Consider the following 16,423-nt stretch of genomic DNA (forward strand, 5'->3'; position numbering starts at 1 on the left):
TCTGTCTGCAGCTGGAGATGTTCCTGGGCATATCAGCAATGTCCGCCTTCAGCAAGAAGTGCTCCTGTGAGCATCAGCAATCCTCCAGTCACAGCCCATTTCACTTCCCCTTCCTGCTCTCTTTCCGACATATCCATCCTCAGTCTCCACCACTGCCACAGTGAATCAGACCACAAATTGGAGGATCAATACTCACAGCCCAGACGACTTAACATTTGGTTCTCCAGTTTCAAATAACCTTCCCGCTCCCTTTCCGGCTCCACCTACTCTCTTCCGTCCCTCCTATTTACCCTTCCTTTCAGTGACCAACTGGATTCATTTCTCTTATTGACCTACCAGGTCATACCTACATTCACCTATCACCACCTCGCCACTTTGTCCGTCTCCCCACCCATAACCCTTTCCCCTCCTCTCTTTGTCTGCCATTCCCCCTACTCCAGCCATATTCCTGAAGAAGAGTTATACCTGAATCGTCTGACTTCTCTACCTCCTAATCCTGCCTGGAATGCTGTGCCCTTCCAGCCTGCTTGTCTACTGTATACTCCAGGAGGGAACAGCCCTGCTACCATGGGAAATAAATAACTAATAATGTGGTATCAAATCTAGTGCTATGACAACAACCCTGTTTTTACATTTAGCACCTTTAAAATTGCAAGAACATTCCAGTGCCCTATAGAGGGAATCTATAAATTTTCAATTCTTTCATAGGATGGAAGTGTCCTTCCCAATCCCTTATAGAACTTCACATGTAAGTGGCCTTCTTGACTGCTGTTGTCCATCTATTGTAGTACTTTTAGATTAGAAATTCCAGGATTTTGACCCAGCAGGAACTGCAAAATAGTTTCAAGTCAAAATGATGTGTGGCTTGGAGGGGAGTTGTCAGTTTGGTGAAGCTACAACATAGGACTACTTGCGTGCTAACTGGTAGAAACCACATCAATAGAGAAAGCTACATGATCCCATAACCAGTGAATCACATCTGAACTCTTCAATCCTGCCACATCCAGTCACAAATGCTTATGGACAATCAACTAACAAGTGTGGGAACTTCTTGACTAGCTCCATGCTCACTGATGTGTGTGCCTAACATATAAGTGCAAAAGAAAAGGATGAAGTATTTGCATCTATCTTCAGCCAGAAGTGCCAAGCAAATAATGAATTTCACCCACTCTTGACATCTATACCATCACAAATGCTTGTCTTCAACCAATTTGATTCAGTCTATGTTATATCAAGATATAACTGAAGGCACTGGTTAATGCAAATCCTTAACATTCTGGAAATAGTTCTCAACAATTGTGCTTTAGAACTAGCTAAGCTTTTTCAGTCTGTTAAAACATTGGCATCTTAGTTGATAATGTAGAAATTATTCAGGTATGTCCTATGCACAGAAAGTGGAATGATAACAAACCTGTCATACAGCACTGTCTCATTCTATTCTGGTCATCAGTAAAGTGAGAGAAAAGGTTGACAATAGTACTATCAAAGGGAGGTAATGGCAATGTCGCCCGGCTAATAATCCAGTACCAGAAACTACCATTCTGGAGACTCCTTTCTAATCGTACATCGGCAAATGGTGAAATTTGAATTCAATGGAGATCTGAGATAAAAAGCTAGTCTAATGGTGACAACATAACTATTGTTGACTGTGGTAAACACTAATTTGATTTACTAATGTCTTCTAGGACATTGCTTCATCTGGCTGGCCTATATGTGGCTCCAGACTCTCAGCAATATTTTTAACTCTTAACTGCCCTCTGGGAAATTAGAAATGGACAATAAGTGGTTGTGTACCCTGCGACACCCTCATCCCATGCCCGAATAAATAAGTACTTGCAAAGAAAGATCTGCTCAATGACTCTGAGTTTGGTTCCCACCAGTACCACTCAACCTCTGGCCTCATGAATGCCTTGGTTGGAACATAGAGAAGATAACTAAACTCCAGAGCCAAGATGAGAATGGTTGACCTTCGCATCAAAGTAGCAGTTAACCAAGCACGGAATCAAGGATTCCTAGAAAGAGCTAAAATCAATGGGAATCATTGGAAGAACACTGATGGTTACCATCATATCGAGAAAAAAGGTTGTGGGTGTTGGAGTTCAGTAGGTCAGTTATCTGCAGAAGTCCCTCAGGGTAGCATCCAAAGCTCAACCATATTCATTTGCTTCATCAGTGACCTTCTGTCCATCATTAGGTTGGAAATGGGGTTAGTAATTATACAATGTTCAGAACTGTTTGTGACTTCTCAGATACTGAAGTGGTATGGGGGCTCAGTGGTTAGCACTGCTTCCTCTCAGTATCAAGGACCAGGTTCGATTCCAGCCTTGGGCGACTGTCTGTGTGGAGTTTGCATATTCTCCCTCTGTTTGATTTGGTTTCCTCCCACAGTCCAAAGATGTGCAGGTTAGGTGTATTGACCACGCTAAAATTGTACATTGTGTCCAGGTATATGCAGGCTAGCTGGACTAGCCATGGAAAATGAAGGATGGCATGGGGGGGGGGGGGTGGAGGTGAATCTGGGTGGGATGCTCTTCAGAGAGTTGGTGTGGACTTGATGGGCTGAATGGCCTACTTCCACACTCTAGGGATTCTATGAAGCAGTCCATGCTCATACGCAGCAGGACCTCCACCCCATCCAGCTTTGGGTTGATATATCCTGATGCTGCCTAGCTTGCTGTGTTCTTCCAGCCTTCTGCTTGTCTACCTTAGGATTTTATGAGGCAAGGAATATTTATGTCACACAAGTACTACGCAATGACCATCACCAACAAGAGAAAATCTAATTACTGCCTTTTGACATTTAATAGCATTATTCTGGCTGAACCCCCTACTATTAACATTTGGGGTTACCATTGACCAATAACCATGAGAAGTAATGGCCTTATGGTATTATTGCTGGACTGTTAATCCAGAGACACAGGTAGTTTTCTGGGGACCTGGATTTGAGATGATTCAATTGAGTGAAAAAAATCTCGAATTTAAAGTCTAATGATGATGAATCCATTATCAGTTGTCAGGAAAAACGCTCTAATTCACTAATGTGCTTTAGTGAAGGAAACTGCCATCCTTACCTGGTCCAGTCCAGGCTACATGCGACTCCAGACCCACAGCAACGTGGTTGACTCTACACTGCCTCTGGGCAATTAGGGGTAGGCAATAAGTGCTAACCCAGCCAGCATCGTCCACATCCTGTGAATGAATAAATAAAAACTGAACTGGACTCACCTTCATGCATATATAAGTATGATACATATACATCAACTAGAAGATGCAGTCAGGAACGCATTGGAAAACTCTCCACATGCCTGGATGGCTGCTGCTGTAACATTTAAGAAGCTTGATGCCATCCAAGATGTGGAACCTGCATGATTGACACTCCCTCCCCCATTTGAACATAATGCCTTCACCACCAATGCACAGTGGCAACACTGTATACCATTTATAAGATACATTAACTCCCAAATGCTCCTTTGACAGCGCCTAATAATCCTGCAACCTTACCATATAGGAAGTAAATGGGAACACCTGCAAGTTCCCTTCCAAGTCACTCATCTTCCTGCCTTGGAAATATTTATTACTCTTTTTGCCAGCCAAAATCCTAGAACTTCCTCCCTAACAGGACTGTGGTTTTTACTAAACCCTGGTGACAGCAACGGTTTAAGAAGGAAGCTCACCACCACCTTCTCCAGAGCAATCATGGTTACACAACAAACTCTAGCTTATCCAGCAATGATGACATTCCTTGAACAAATAAAAATTTGGAGCCTGCAAGTGATGCAGAGCCCATGCATCTGCTGCCTTTTTTCTTCTTGGTGATAATGATTACAGATTTGGAAAATGCTATTCAGGAAGGTTTGGTTAGCTACTCCTGTAAAGCTTTCAGATTGAACTCATTACTGCTATTCTGCATTGACGATGGAGGGAGTAAATATTTAAACTGGTGAATCCGATGCTTGAAAGTGCTGACCTTGAGTGATGTTGGAGCAGTACTTCTCCAGGCAAGAGGAAATGTTTGTTGCTACAATATTTATGTGGCTGGTCCAGTTAGGTTTTGGGTCTGTGAAAATGCCTAGGATGTTGAAAGGGTGAGTTTAACCCTTTATTTCCTCTTCGACCATATGAGACTCCAGTTTCTTTGTTAAAACATTTATTCATGCATGCGTGGGAAATATAGTCTTCAATAAAGTAGCATACAGCTCAAATGTTATTACAAGAATAAAGGTTTTATACTATTTTTACAGATAACAAACTTCCAATCGCAGGTTACCCATTTACTCATCCCTATCTCCATCTAATCCTAATCACAGTTCACATTCCAAGTTAGAGCACATGACCTGCTGTGCTTTTCCAGCAACACATTTTCAGCACATGACTATATCATCCAATCATATTCAAACAGGTCATTAGATTATCCAATCATATCATTACATGTTCATAAGTCAAATAGTGAATACATACTTTACAATTCCAGTAAATACACTATTTTTCCTTTCAGTCTGTCCTCCTATTGCCTGTACTGAATATTTTCATTTTCAGTGTTCATGAAAGTCAGTTCAAGGTGTGCTGGTTGGAGATAATAATCACCTACCACTTTTGTGGCACACATATCACTTGCCATTTATGTGCCCAGACCTTGTTGCATAAGACATGAACTGTTTCAGTTTCAGGGGTGTTCTGAAAGTCCTGAGCACTGTGTGGACATCTGTATTCCTATGTTTGGGGGATTGATGAAGCAACTGAAAATGCTTTGGTCCAGGACACTACCTTGAGAACTCTCACAGCAGTGTCCTGGGATTGAGATGGTTGATCTCTAACAACCTCAGCCATCTTCCTCTGTGTTAGGTATGACACATTGGAAAGATTCTCTTTCATTTATAAAAAATAAAAGAATTGCAGATGCTGTAAATTAGAAACAAAAACAGAAGTTGCTGGAAAAGCTCAGCAGGTCTGACAGCATCTGTGAAGAGAAATCAAAGTTAATATTTCAGGTCCAGTGACTTTTCCTAGATTCCTATCTCAGATTCATGCTGACTTCAATTTTGCTACAGTTCCTTGATGTCACATTTGATCAAATACCACTGTGAGATCAAAGGCAGTCACTGTTATCTCTTGAGTTGAACTCTTGTCCATGTTGTGACGCTATGTGACTTTAAGAGGCATTTGTTCTGCCCTGGATCTCTTGAAGAGGGTGTTTTTAACCTGGTGCTGAGGTATCTGCTCCATGAATAGCTCAGTAAGTAGTTTCTTTTTAATTAGTCAAAAGAAACTTGAGAGGGTGGAATCAGACTAACACAAGCCCAATGTTTTAATTTTGTTTTCAGTTGTTGAAGTTGGGGATTTTTAGAGTTGAAGCTGATGGATGTAGCTGTCTTTTTGCTGCAAGATTATTTTCATTTTTTTTCTTTCTCCTGGACAGGAGGAGATAGCAATCTAGTTTGTTGAATTTGCCTTGACAAGGGTATCTTTATGGATGCTGTTAAACTGGAACAGTTGATGATTGTTAGTTAAATAATATATTATTTTGTTAAGTATTTTGGCAGAGTTAAAGTTGTGCCAATTTTGTTTTTTGTTTGTGGTTTAACTGTGGTGTAAGAATGAAGTATGTTTTGCTTAAAGCCTAGTAGTTTGACCAATTGAATTACATCTGGAACAGAGTGCCTTTCACTTTCCTTTAAATAAGATAAAAGTTAGGGTCTAAACTGTCTCCTTGAAACATTTTGAGGGGGTTTGGTCGGGTCCATAAATTGGGAGCTCTTGTTGGGATCAAAACCTCCAATTCTGGTTGGGGTTGAGGATTGTTGGACTCAAAGACAGTGAGTGAGTGATGAGTGTTGATGTTCCCTTTTCCATGTTGCTTTTGGTTGGTTTAAAGAGGGTGTGCCCTATGTAATGATGTCTCTTTCAGAGCTAATAGTTTCCTGGGTATGGAAGAACTCTTTTGGGGTGGTTTACAAAAGATAAGCAAGACAAAGCTTTTGGCTATGGCAGACAAGTGGTTGCTTTTGAGGAAAGGGGAGGTAATTGCAGCAATAGCTCAGCATTTACAATTGCCAGGCATGCAATCGAATGTGTGGAAATGGTCAAAGTTGAATTGCAAATGCAGCAATTTGAATTAGAGGCAAAAGCAAAAGAGAGGGAGAGAGTGGAACAAAGAGCAAAAGAATGAAAACAACTTGAATATGAAAAAGGAAATTAAATAGCTAGAAAGCAGAGGAAAAAGAAATAATAGTTTTATCAGAAGAAAAAGAAAGAATAACCCTTGCAGAAGAAAGAGATGAAGAGAGAACTTTTGAACTTCAGAAGTTAGAACTGAAAAATGAAAGTCAACTTAAAATGGTGGAGATAGAGGTGAAAGGTGGAAGTAGCGATGGAGAGCATACCCATTGTAGGCAAAGACCTGGTGGGGATCTGTTCAAAAGTTGTTCAAGTATTGTCTAGTTTTGACAAGAAGTACGTAGGAGCCTTTTTTCATTTCATTTGAGGAAGTGGCTAAACAAATGAAATGGCCATTGGTCATGTGGGTATTGTTGATTCAAACAAGTTTGGTAGGTAGAACTAGTTTTCATTATCAGAGCAGGTATCTAGGGAGTATGATGAGGTTAAAAATGCCATCTTATGTGCACATGAATTAGGATTTGGAAAGGCAAGAACTGATTAGGGATGTTCAGCACGGCTTTGTGTGTAGGAAATCATGTCTCACTAATTTGAGTTTTTTGAAGAAGTAACAAAGAGAATTGATGAGGGTAGGACGTGATTTATATGGGCTTCAGTGAGGCGTTCAACAAGGTTCCTCATGCTAGACTGGTTAGCAAGGTTAGATCAAATGGAATACAGGGAGAACTAGCCATTTGGATACAGAACTGGCTTGAAAGTAGAAGACAGAGTGTGGTGGTAGAGGTTTGCTTTTCAGACTGGAGGCTTGTGACCAGTGATGTGCCACAAGGATCGGTCCTGGGTCCACTCTTTTCCTCATTTATATAAAGGATTTGGATGTGAAGTTGGAAGGTATGGTTAGTAAGTTTGCAGATGATACCAAAGTTGGAGGTGTAGTGGACAGCAAAGAAGGTTACCTCAGAGTACAATGAGGTCTTGATCAGGTGGCCAATGGACCGAGGAGTGGCAGATGGAGTTTAATTTAGATAAAGGTGAGGTCTGCATTTTGGAAAGGCAAATCCGTGCAGGACTTATACACTTAATTGGAAGGAACTGCTGAACAAAGAGACCTTGGAGTGAAGGTTCATAGTTCCTTGAAAGTGGAGTCACAGGTAAATAGGATAGTGGATACGATGTTTGGTATACTTTCCTTTATTGGTCAGTACACTGAGTATAGGAGTTAGGAGGTCATGTTGCAGGTGTAGAGGACATTGATTAGGCAGGTTTTGGAATATTGTATTCACTTCTGGTCTCCCTGCTTTGGGAAGGATGTTGTGAAACTTGAAAGGATTCAGAAAAGATGTACAAGGATATTGCCATGGTTGGAGGGTTTGAGTTATAGAGAGAGACTGAATAGGCTGGGGCTATTTCCCTGGAGTGTTGTAGGCTGAGGGGTGACCTTATAGAAGTTGATAAAATCATGAGGGGCATGGATAGGGTGAGTAGCCAAGGTTTTTCCCCCAAAACTGGAGAGCATTGGTTTAAGGTGAGTGGCAAAAGATTTACAAGGGACCTAAGGGGCAACCTTTTCACGCAGAGAGTGCTGCATTTCACGCAGAGGGTGCTCTCCCTGTCTCTGCTTCTTTCTGCCTCTGTCTCTTTCTCTGTATACATGTCTCTGTGTGTCTGTTACTCTCTATTTGTCTCTGTCTCTTTTTGTCTCCCTCTTTATCAGGGTACCTCTGTCTCTGCCTCTCTCTCTGTCCGCTCCTATCTCTGTCTGTCTCTCCCTCTCCCTCTCTCTCCCTCTCTCTCTCTCTCGCCTTCAAGCAGTTGGATTAAGAGCAGCACCAATGGGGCCAAAGAGAGTTCACTTCTCGGAAGGAGCATTGCATGGTCAAGGAATGAAGAAAATAAACCTTAAAACCATAATAAGTGATTTCTCTCGGAGAGGAAAAGAACACAACAGCTTCTCAGAGGTTGTGGGGTGTTATGTAAGGGGGAACCAGGCAAATTGCGAGAAACGAAGGCCATACCCGGTTGTTCTGAGCTGAGCTGGAGCAGGAAATGCAGCTCCATGGTGGTGAACCTGTTTGTGAACTCACTGCAGTTCACACCTTCTTCTCTCAGAAACAGCTGATTTGTGGGTGTTTGGAACATCTGAGCATCCAGCTTGTGTTGTCGAATGAGCTGTGGCTTGTTATTTCGTCGCAGTGTTAACTCCGTACCTTTAGCGCAGTAACACACTCCAAGGTGCCCCACCCAGAACATTAACCCTTTGACACTGACACACGGGGAGTGGTTTCCCAGGCCTCAATGAGACACAGTGGATGTCTGGTGTCCCTGCACTTCCACGGCGTCTCCTGACTGCCATTCGCTTCGTCTGACAAGGATCGTCCATCAAGGAGACAGTACAACCAGTGCCCTGACCTCGGAATGTCAAAATCTGCTTTACAACAAATCAAGGACTTTCTGATATGTCATCAGTATTGTCATGTGAGAGATGTGGCACCTAATTTGTGGGCAGAGAGCTCTGGCACTAGCAAAGTATGGAGGGAAGGTCTAATGAGGAAAGGCTGAGGGACTTGAGGCTGTTTTTGTTAGAGAGAAGAAGATTGAGGGGCGACTTAATTGAGACACATAAGATAATCAGAGGGTTATTTAGGGTGGACAGTGAGAGCCTTTTTCCTCAGATGGCAATGGCTAGCACGAGGGGACAAAGCTTTAAATTGAGGGGTGATAGATATAGGACAGATGTCAGAGGTAGTTCTTTATTCAGAGAGTAGTAGGGGTGTGGAACGCTGCCTGCAACAGTAGTAGACTCGCCAGCTTTAAGGGCATTTAAAAGGTCATAGTGGGCAGCACGGTGGCACAGTGGTTAGCACTGCTGTCTCACAGTGTCAGAGACCTGGGTTCAATTCCCGCCTCAGGCAACTGTCTGTGTCCGTGTGGATTTCCTCCCGGTGCTCCGGTTTCCTCCCACAGTCCAAAGATGTGCGGGTTAGGTGAATTGGCCACACTAAATTGCCCGTAGTGTTAGGTGAAGGGGTAAATGTAGGGGAATGGGTCTGGGTGGGTTGCTCTTCAGAGAGCCAGTGTGGACTTGTTGGCCCAATGGGCCTGTTTCCACACTGAAAGTAATCAAATCTAATCTATGTATTAAGCTGCCAGAGGAAGTAGTGGAGGCTGGTAGTTACAACATTTAAAAGGCATGTGTGTGGGTATAGAATAGGAAGGGTTTAGAGGGATATGGCCTAAATGATGGCAAATGGGATTAGGTTAACTTAGGGTCTCTGGATGAGTTCGACCGAAAGGTCTGTTTCCATGTTGTACATTTCTATGACTCTAGTGTCAGAAGCCAATGGATAACATTTTAGGAATCTAAGAAGGGAATGTGATTAAATGTACAAAGGGTTTGAAAGGATCAAACAAAATAACTCTGATAGATGGATAATGGCATTGAAAATTGATCAAACAAACAATACTGTTAAAGAAGCAGTTTCTTTAGAGGAGTTCAGAAATTCATTTCCTGAGGTAGTGAGAACTCATGGAGCAGAGAGTTATAACTGCAAGATTAGCCTCAAAAATAGCAGATTATTATTAGTTCATTCAGAATTAAAGTTTGGTTTTTGAAATTGGGGGAAATAAATCCTCAAGTAGTCAGGGAAAAGGAGAGCTCATTGAAAATAGTAAAGATAGTTTACCATAGATTAAAAAGGAGACCCATGAGGCAGAAAGAGAATTAAAAAGTCTGAGGAGTTTTCACTGCAATAAAGTAGGATACAAGAAGTCGCAATGTTGATGGTTTTAAAAAAAAAGCACTGGGATGAAGAATGTGTGAAAACAGAATAAGCAGGTGAGTTTTGTTACAGTTGTAAAGGAAAGCCCAGGAGAAGCTAAAAAGCTACAAAAGGATATACAACCTGGCCAGGGGTTGGTTGAGAAGAAAGTGCCAGATCTCTTCATAAAATTTACTTGGATGGATAAGGATTACTCATGTACCAGGAGTAGGAAAAGAAATTAAGTCTTTAAGAGAAATAGGAACAAGTCAATCTTTGATCGGGAAAGATGAGAAGATAAGAAATTCAGAAGGAATATTGCCTGGAAAGATGGTAATATGTGAAATTCATGGTGAGAAGAGCCATATTCCATTATAGAAGGTGAGGCTGGAGAGTCTAGTGAAATGGTGGTAGGAGTAATCGAGAAATTCTTGGTTCCAGAAACACAGTTCATCCTTGGTAATCACATTGCTAGATCATAGTTGGGAATGATGCATACTGTTGTTGAAAAACCAATGGAAAATCAGCCAACTTAGGTATTACAGGAGGTATATCCTGAGATTTCTTTTCTGACTATCTAGTAAGTAGGTCACAAATCCACAGATTGAAACAAGAGGAGAAATGAAAGCATTAAGATATACAATTTGAAGTTCAATTATCAGAAACTATGTTTGATCAAATGGTTGAGAGAAAACAAGAGGTGGGGGAAAAAGTGGAAATTTTCAGTTCAGAGAAATTAGCTGAATTACAACAGAAAGAGGAAAAGAACAGTTGCATCAAAAACCCAGTAGAGAAGAAGAATCTGAGTGTATCCCAGAATGTTACTACCTTACAATGAAGTCTTGATGAGGAAATGGAGACCATCACCTATTCAGCCTGATGAAAATTGGGTAAAAGTTCATCAAGTTGTACTACCGGTGGGGTATAGAAAGGAGGTATTACGGGCAGCACATGAATTTGGAGGTCATTTGAGATTAAGAAAATTTCAAGCCAAAATACAGAAACATTTTTATTGTCCTGGATTTCATACAGATGTAGTTCAATTTTGCCAGACATGTCACACATGCCAAGTAAAAGGAAAGCATCAGGCAGTGATAAAACCGGTAACTTTAATACCCATTCCAGCATTTGAGGAACTTTTTACAAGAGTCTTAATTGAATCCATAGTATCACTACCTAAAACAAAAAATTGAAATCAATAGTTGTTGACTATAATGGATGTGTCTACTAGATTTCAAGAGACCATTCCATTGCCAAGTATCATGGCTAAAAAGATTAGAGAAGTGGGACTCAATTTTTTCGATTAGATGCAGACTACCCACAGAAATACAACTGGATCAAGGATCAAATCTTATATCAAAATTAGTCAAATAAATTGAATGGCTTAGGAATAAAATAATTCAAATCCACTGTGTACCACCTGTACTTGCAGGGAGCATTAGAATGGTGGCATTAAACTTCAAAGACCATTTTGAAAGCCTATGATCAAGACTATCTGGAGGATTAGAATAAAAGAATTCTATTTGTACTTTTTGTAATTAGGGAAGCACCTAATAAATCAATCAAATTCAGTCAATTTGAATTGGTTTATGGGCATGAGGTGAGATGACCATTGTAATTAATTATGGAAGAATTGGTGAGTCAGAGTTCAGAGACTATATATTTGGACTACCTGTCAAATTTTCAGGGGAGATTAAAAAGAGCAAATGAATTAGTTAGACAGCATTTAAAAATAGCCCAGTATATGATGAAACACTAAGCAGACCAAAGATCAAAAATGTGTAATTTTAGTAGTGGAGATGAGGTGTTAGTATTACTACCGTAGAGTCATAGAGATGTACAGCATGGAAACAGACCCTTCAGTCCAACCCGTCCATGCCGACCAGATATCCCAACCCAATCTAGACCCACCTGCCAGCACCCGGCCCATATCCCTCCAGATCCTTCCTATTCATATACCCGTCCAAATGCCTCTTAAATGTTGCAATTGTACCAGCCTCAACCACTTCCTCTGGCAGCTCATTTCATACACATACCACCCTCTGCGTGAAAACGTTCCCCCTTAGGTCCCTTTTATATCTTTTCCCCTCTCACCCTAAACCTATGCCCTTTAGTTCTGGACTCCCCGACCCCAGGGAAAAGACTTTGTCTATTTATCCTATCCATACCCCTCATGGTTTTGTAAACCTCTATAAGATCATCCCTCAGCCTCCAAAGCTCCAGTGAAATCAGCCTCAGCCTGTCCAGCCTCTTCCTATAGGTCAAATCCTCTAACCATGGCAACATCCTTGTAAATCTTTTCTGAACCCTTTCAAATTTCACAACATCTTTCCGAAAGGAAGGAGACCAGAATTGCACGCAATATTCCAACAGTGGCCTAACCAATGTCCTGTACAGCTGCAACATGACATCCCAACTCATGTACTCAATACTCTGCCCAACAAAGGAAAGCATACCAAACGCCTTCTTCACTATCCTATCTAACTGCGACTCCACTTTCAAGGAGCTATGAACCTGCATTCCAAGGTCTCTTTGTTCAGCAACACTCCCTAGGACCTTACCATTAAGTGTATAATTCCTGCTAAGATTTGCTTTCCCAAAATGCAGCACCTCGCATTTATCTGAATTAAACTCCATCTGCCACTTCTCAGCCCATTGGCCCATCTGGTCCAGATCCTGTTGTAATCTGAGGTAACCCTTTTCGCTGTCCACTACACCTCCAATTTTAAAGCAAGGTTTAGTGGGTCTTATCAAATTAAAAAGAAGTTTTATCAATTTGCTGTTGATTGACAGTAGATTGATAAGATGGTAAATGTGTGAGTTGTATTTATCCTGCCTTATGTGGACAGAACATATGGTAAAGAACAAGTGATTTAGAGGAGATATGAGAAAAATCTTTTGACTCAGAGGGTGGTAGACACATGGAATGTACTGTCTGAGAGAGTGCACCATTTAAGAAGCATTTGGATGACTACTTAAAAATGCCAGGGTATATTTAGGCTTTGGGCCAAGTGCAGGTTAATGGGATTAATTAGTTTGGTGTTTATTGATTGGCATAGACATGTTGGGCCAAAGCCTATTTCTGTGCTGTATGACTCTAGATAGGTCTGCTTTTGTACTTAAATCATATATTTATAAAGCCTAGGATTCCATCTAGTTTATTAGCTGTTTAATTAACCTGTCCTTGGTTCAAAGGTTAATGTGCAAAAATTCCCAGGTCTTTCTTGTTATCTTTAAAAATGCTACTATTTAGCTCACATTGTCTCTCCTCATTCTTCCTATCAACAGGTAGAAAAGTGAACCCACCCACCCACTATATGTCTTGTGCCAAATTATAAAATTGAAAAGACTGAGAAAGTTCATCTTGAAATCTCATTGCTCTTATGACTTGAAATTTTATGATTTGCCACTTCAGAATAGGAACTTGAAATTATGAACCCTGGGCTTCTCAGGCATTCTGCAACATTTTCATTTTTAATTTCTTTTTCTGTAGGTTTCTCGCCAGCCAGCCCGGATTTCCAGGTAACATTATTTTCTTAAAGCTGATTATTTTTCTGTCATTAACTATTTTTCTTTTCTCTTTTTCAACCACATGTTCAGAGCTGGTTTCCATCTTCATGTGCAAACTGTGCAATCTGTTTTCCCCAAGTCGAGATGAGTTACTAACTCATGTCTCTGAGAAGCATGCTGAGGAAGGTCTGGCTTCAGACGATCTTATTGTTCCATTACGGCCTCTTCCTGCGTCTGAAAATACTGAGAGAAATGAAGAAGGTAGGAACCTGAAATAGTCTTGCCTAACTGCTGTCACTCTTGATTCTACTCCTGAATAATTTTTTTTTATTATTAAGTTAAGACAATGAATTATAACACGACTAGATCTTAAAGCCAGTTTTGTTAAACTCCAAACCAAATAAGAGTTCATCAGTAGGGCTAAAGATGTGGAACCAGAATTAATATTAAAGATCTGTTACCACAATTCTCTGGCATGCTTATAACCAAGCTAAAATTAAGCACTAAATTTTTACAATAATACTGACCTACAGAAAACCTGTGTTTGTTTGTGTGTGTATGTATATATCTCTATCTATGGTCATAGAGTCTTAGAGATGTGCAGCACGTCCAACTATTTTCATGCCGACCACATATCCTACATAAATCTAATCTCATTTACCAGTATTTGGCCTATATCCCTATAAAAGCTGCCTATTCATGTACCATCCAGATACTTTTTAACTTGTCATTTGTACCAGCCTCCACCACTTCCTCTGACAGCTCATTCCATACACGTACCACCTTCTGCATGAAAATGTTGCCCCTTATATCCCTTTTGATTTTTTCCCCTCTCACCTTAAACCTATGTCCTCTAGTTTTTGACTCCTTCACCCTGGGGAAAAGACCTTGTCCATTTTCTGTATTCATGCCCTTCATGATTTTATAAACCTCAATAAGTTCACCCCTCAGCCTCTGAAGCTCCAGAGAAAATAGCCCAGCCTACTCTGCCTCTCCCTACAGCTCAAATCTTTCAACTCTGGCAATATCCTGGTAAATCTTTTCTGAGCCATTCCAAGTTTCACAACATCCTTCCTATAGTGGGGAGACTACAATTGCACGCAATATTCCAAAAGTGGCCTAACCAATGTCCTCTACAGCCAGAACATTATCACCTAACTCCTATGTTCAATGCACTGGCCATTGGCAAGCATACCAAATGCCTTCCTCACTGTCCTATCTACCTACAACTCCACTTTCGAGGAACTATGAACCTGCATTCCAAGGCCTGTTCAGCAACATTCCCCAGGTGCTTACCATTAAGTGTGAAGTTCCTGCCTGATATGCCTTTCCAAAATGTAGCAGTTCACATTTATCTAAATTAAACACCATCTGCCACTCCTCAGCCCATTGGCCCATCTGATCAAGATCCCTATGTATTCTGAGGTAACCTTTTTCGCTATCCACTACACCACCAATTTTGGTGTTACCTGCAAATTTACTAACCATACCTCCTATGTTCACATCAAAATAATTTATATAAATGTCGAAAATCAATGGACCCAACACTGTTCTTTGTGGCACACCGCTGATCACAAGCAGGAGAAAGGGAGGACTGCAGCTGCTAGACATCAGTGTTGAAGAGTGTGGTGCTAGAAAAGAACAGCAGGTCAGGCAGCATTGGAGGAGCAGGAGAATGACATTTCGAGATGAAGCCCTTCATTAGGAATGACCTCTAGTCTGAAAAACAACTGTCCACCACAACCCTTTGTCTTCTACCTTAGAACCTGTTCAATATCCAAGTGGCTAGTTCTTCCTGTATTCCATGTGATCTATCTTTGCTAACCCGTCTACCATGAGAAGCCTTGTTAAATGCCTCACTAAAGTCCATCTAGATCATGCCCACTGCCTTTATCAATCCTTTTTGTTACTTCTTCAAAAAACTCAATCAAGTTAGTGAGACATGATTTCCCACGCACAAAGACATGTTGACTATCCCTAATCAGTCCTTGTCTTTTCAAATACATGCAAATCCTGTCCCTCAGGATTCCTTTCAACAACTTGTCCACCACTGGTGTCAGGCTCACCGATCTATAGTTTCTGGCTTTTCCTTACCGGCCTTCTTAAATAGTGGTACCACATTAACCAACCTCCAGTCTTTCGGCACCTCTCCTTCAGCTATCGATGATACAAATATCTCAGCAAGGAACCTCTCTAGCTTCTCACAGCGTTCTAGGATGCACAGGGATTTATCCCTTGTATGTGTATTAAGCACCTCCTTCTCTGTTATAAGGACATTTTTCAAGATGTCACTATTTATTTTCCCACGTTCTATATCTTCCATATCCTTCTCCACAGTAAACGCAAAATACTCATTTAATATATCCTCTGTCTCCTGTGGTTCCACATATAGGTAGCCTTGCTGATCTTTAAGAGCCCCTATTCTCTCCCTTGTTACCCTTTTGCCCTTAATGTATTTATAAAATCTCTTTAGATTCTTCTTAACCCTATTTCACAGGGCTTTCTCATTTCCTCTTTTTGCCCTCCTGATTTCCCTCTTAAGTATATTCCTACTACCTTTATACTCTTCTATGGATTCATTTGATCTCTGATGTCTATACCTGACACATACTTCCTTCTTTTTCTTGAATAAAGCCTTAATTTCTCTCATCATCCAGCACTCTCTACATCTACTAGCCTTGCCCTTCATCCTAATAAGAACGTACTGTCCCTGGACTCTTGTTATCACATTTTTGAAGGCTTCCCATTTTCCATCCATCCCTTTACCCGCAAACGTGTAGCCCCAATCAACTTTTGAAATTCTTGCCTAACACATCAAAATTGTCCTTCCTTCAATTTATAACTTTAACTTTTAGATCTTTTCTATCCTTTTGCATCACTACTTTAAAACAAGTAGAATTATGACCGCTGCCCCCAAAGTGCATCCCCACTGATACCTCAGTCACATGCCCTGCCTTATTTCCCAAGAATAGATAAAGTTTTGCATGTTCTGTATTAGGTCCATCCACATAATGAATCAGAAAATTTTCTTGTATGCAGTT

General features: G+C 40.9%; 1 protein-coding gene across 4 annotated transcripts in view; it reads left to right on the forward strand.

Moving 5' to 3' along the window:
- The window catches only part of zfat (zinc finger and AT hook domain containing), a 236,288-nt gene that overhangs the window by 105,548 nt on the left and 114,317 nt on the right, over positions 1 to 16,423 (forward strand). For all 4 annotated transcript variants that reach the window (XM_072569983.1, XM_072569985.1, XM_072569982.1 and 1 more), the window contains one exon: positions 13,473 to 13,643. In XM_072569983.1, coding sequence (XP_072426084.1) covers positions 13,490 to 13,643 — 154 coding nt within the window. In that variant the 5' untranslated portion in view covers positions 13,473 to 13,489. The remainder of the gene's footprint in view (positions 1 to 13,472; positions 13,644 to 16,423) is intronic.

This window comes from Chiloscyllium punctatum, chromosome 5, assembly GCF_047496795.1.
Source record: "Chiloscyllium punctatum isolate Juve2018m chromosome 5, sChiPun1.3, whole genome shotgun sequence".
NCBI lineage: Eukaryota > Metazoa > Chordata > Chondrichthyes > Orectolobiformes > Hemiscylliidae > Chiloscyllium > Chiloscyllium punctatum.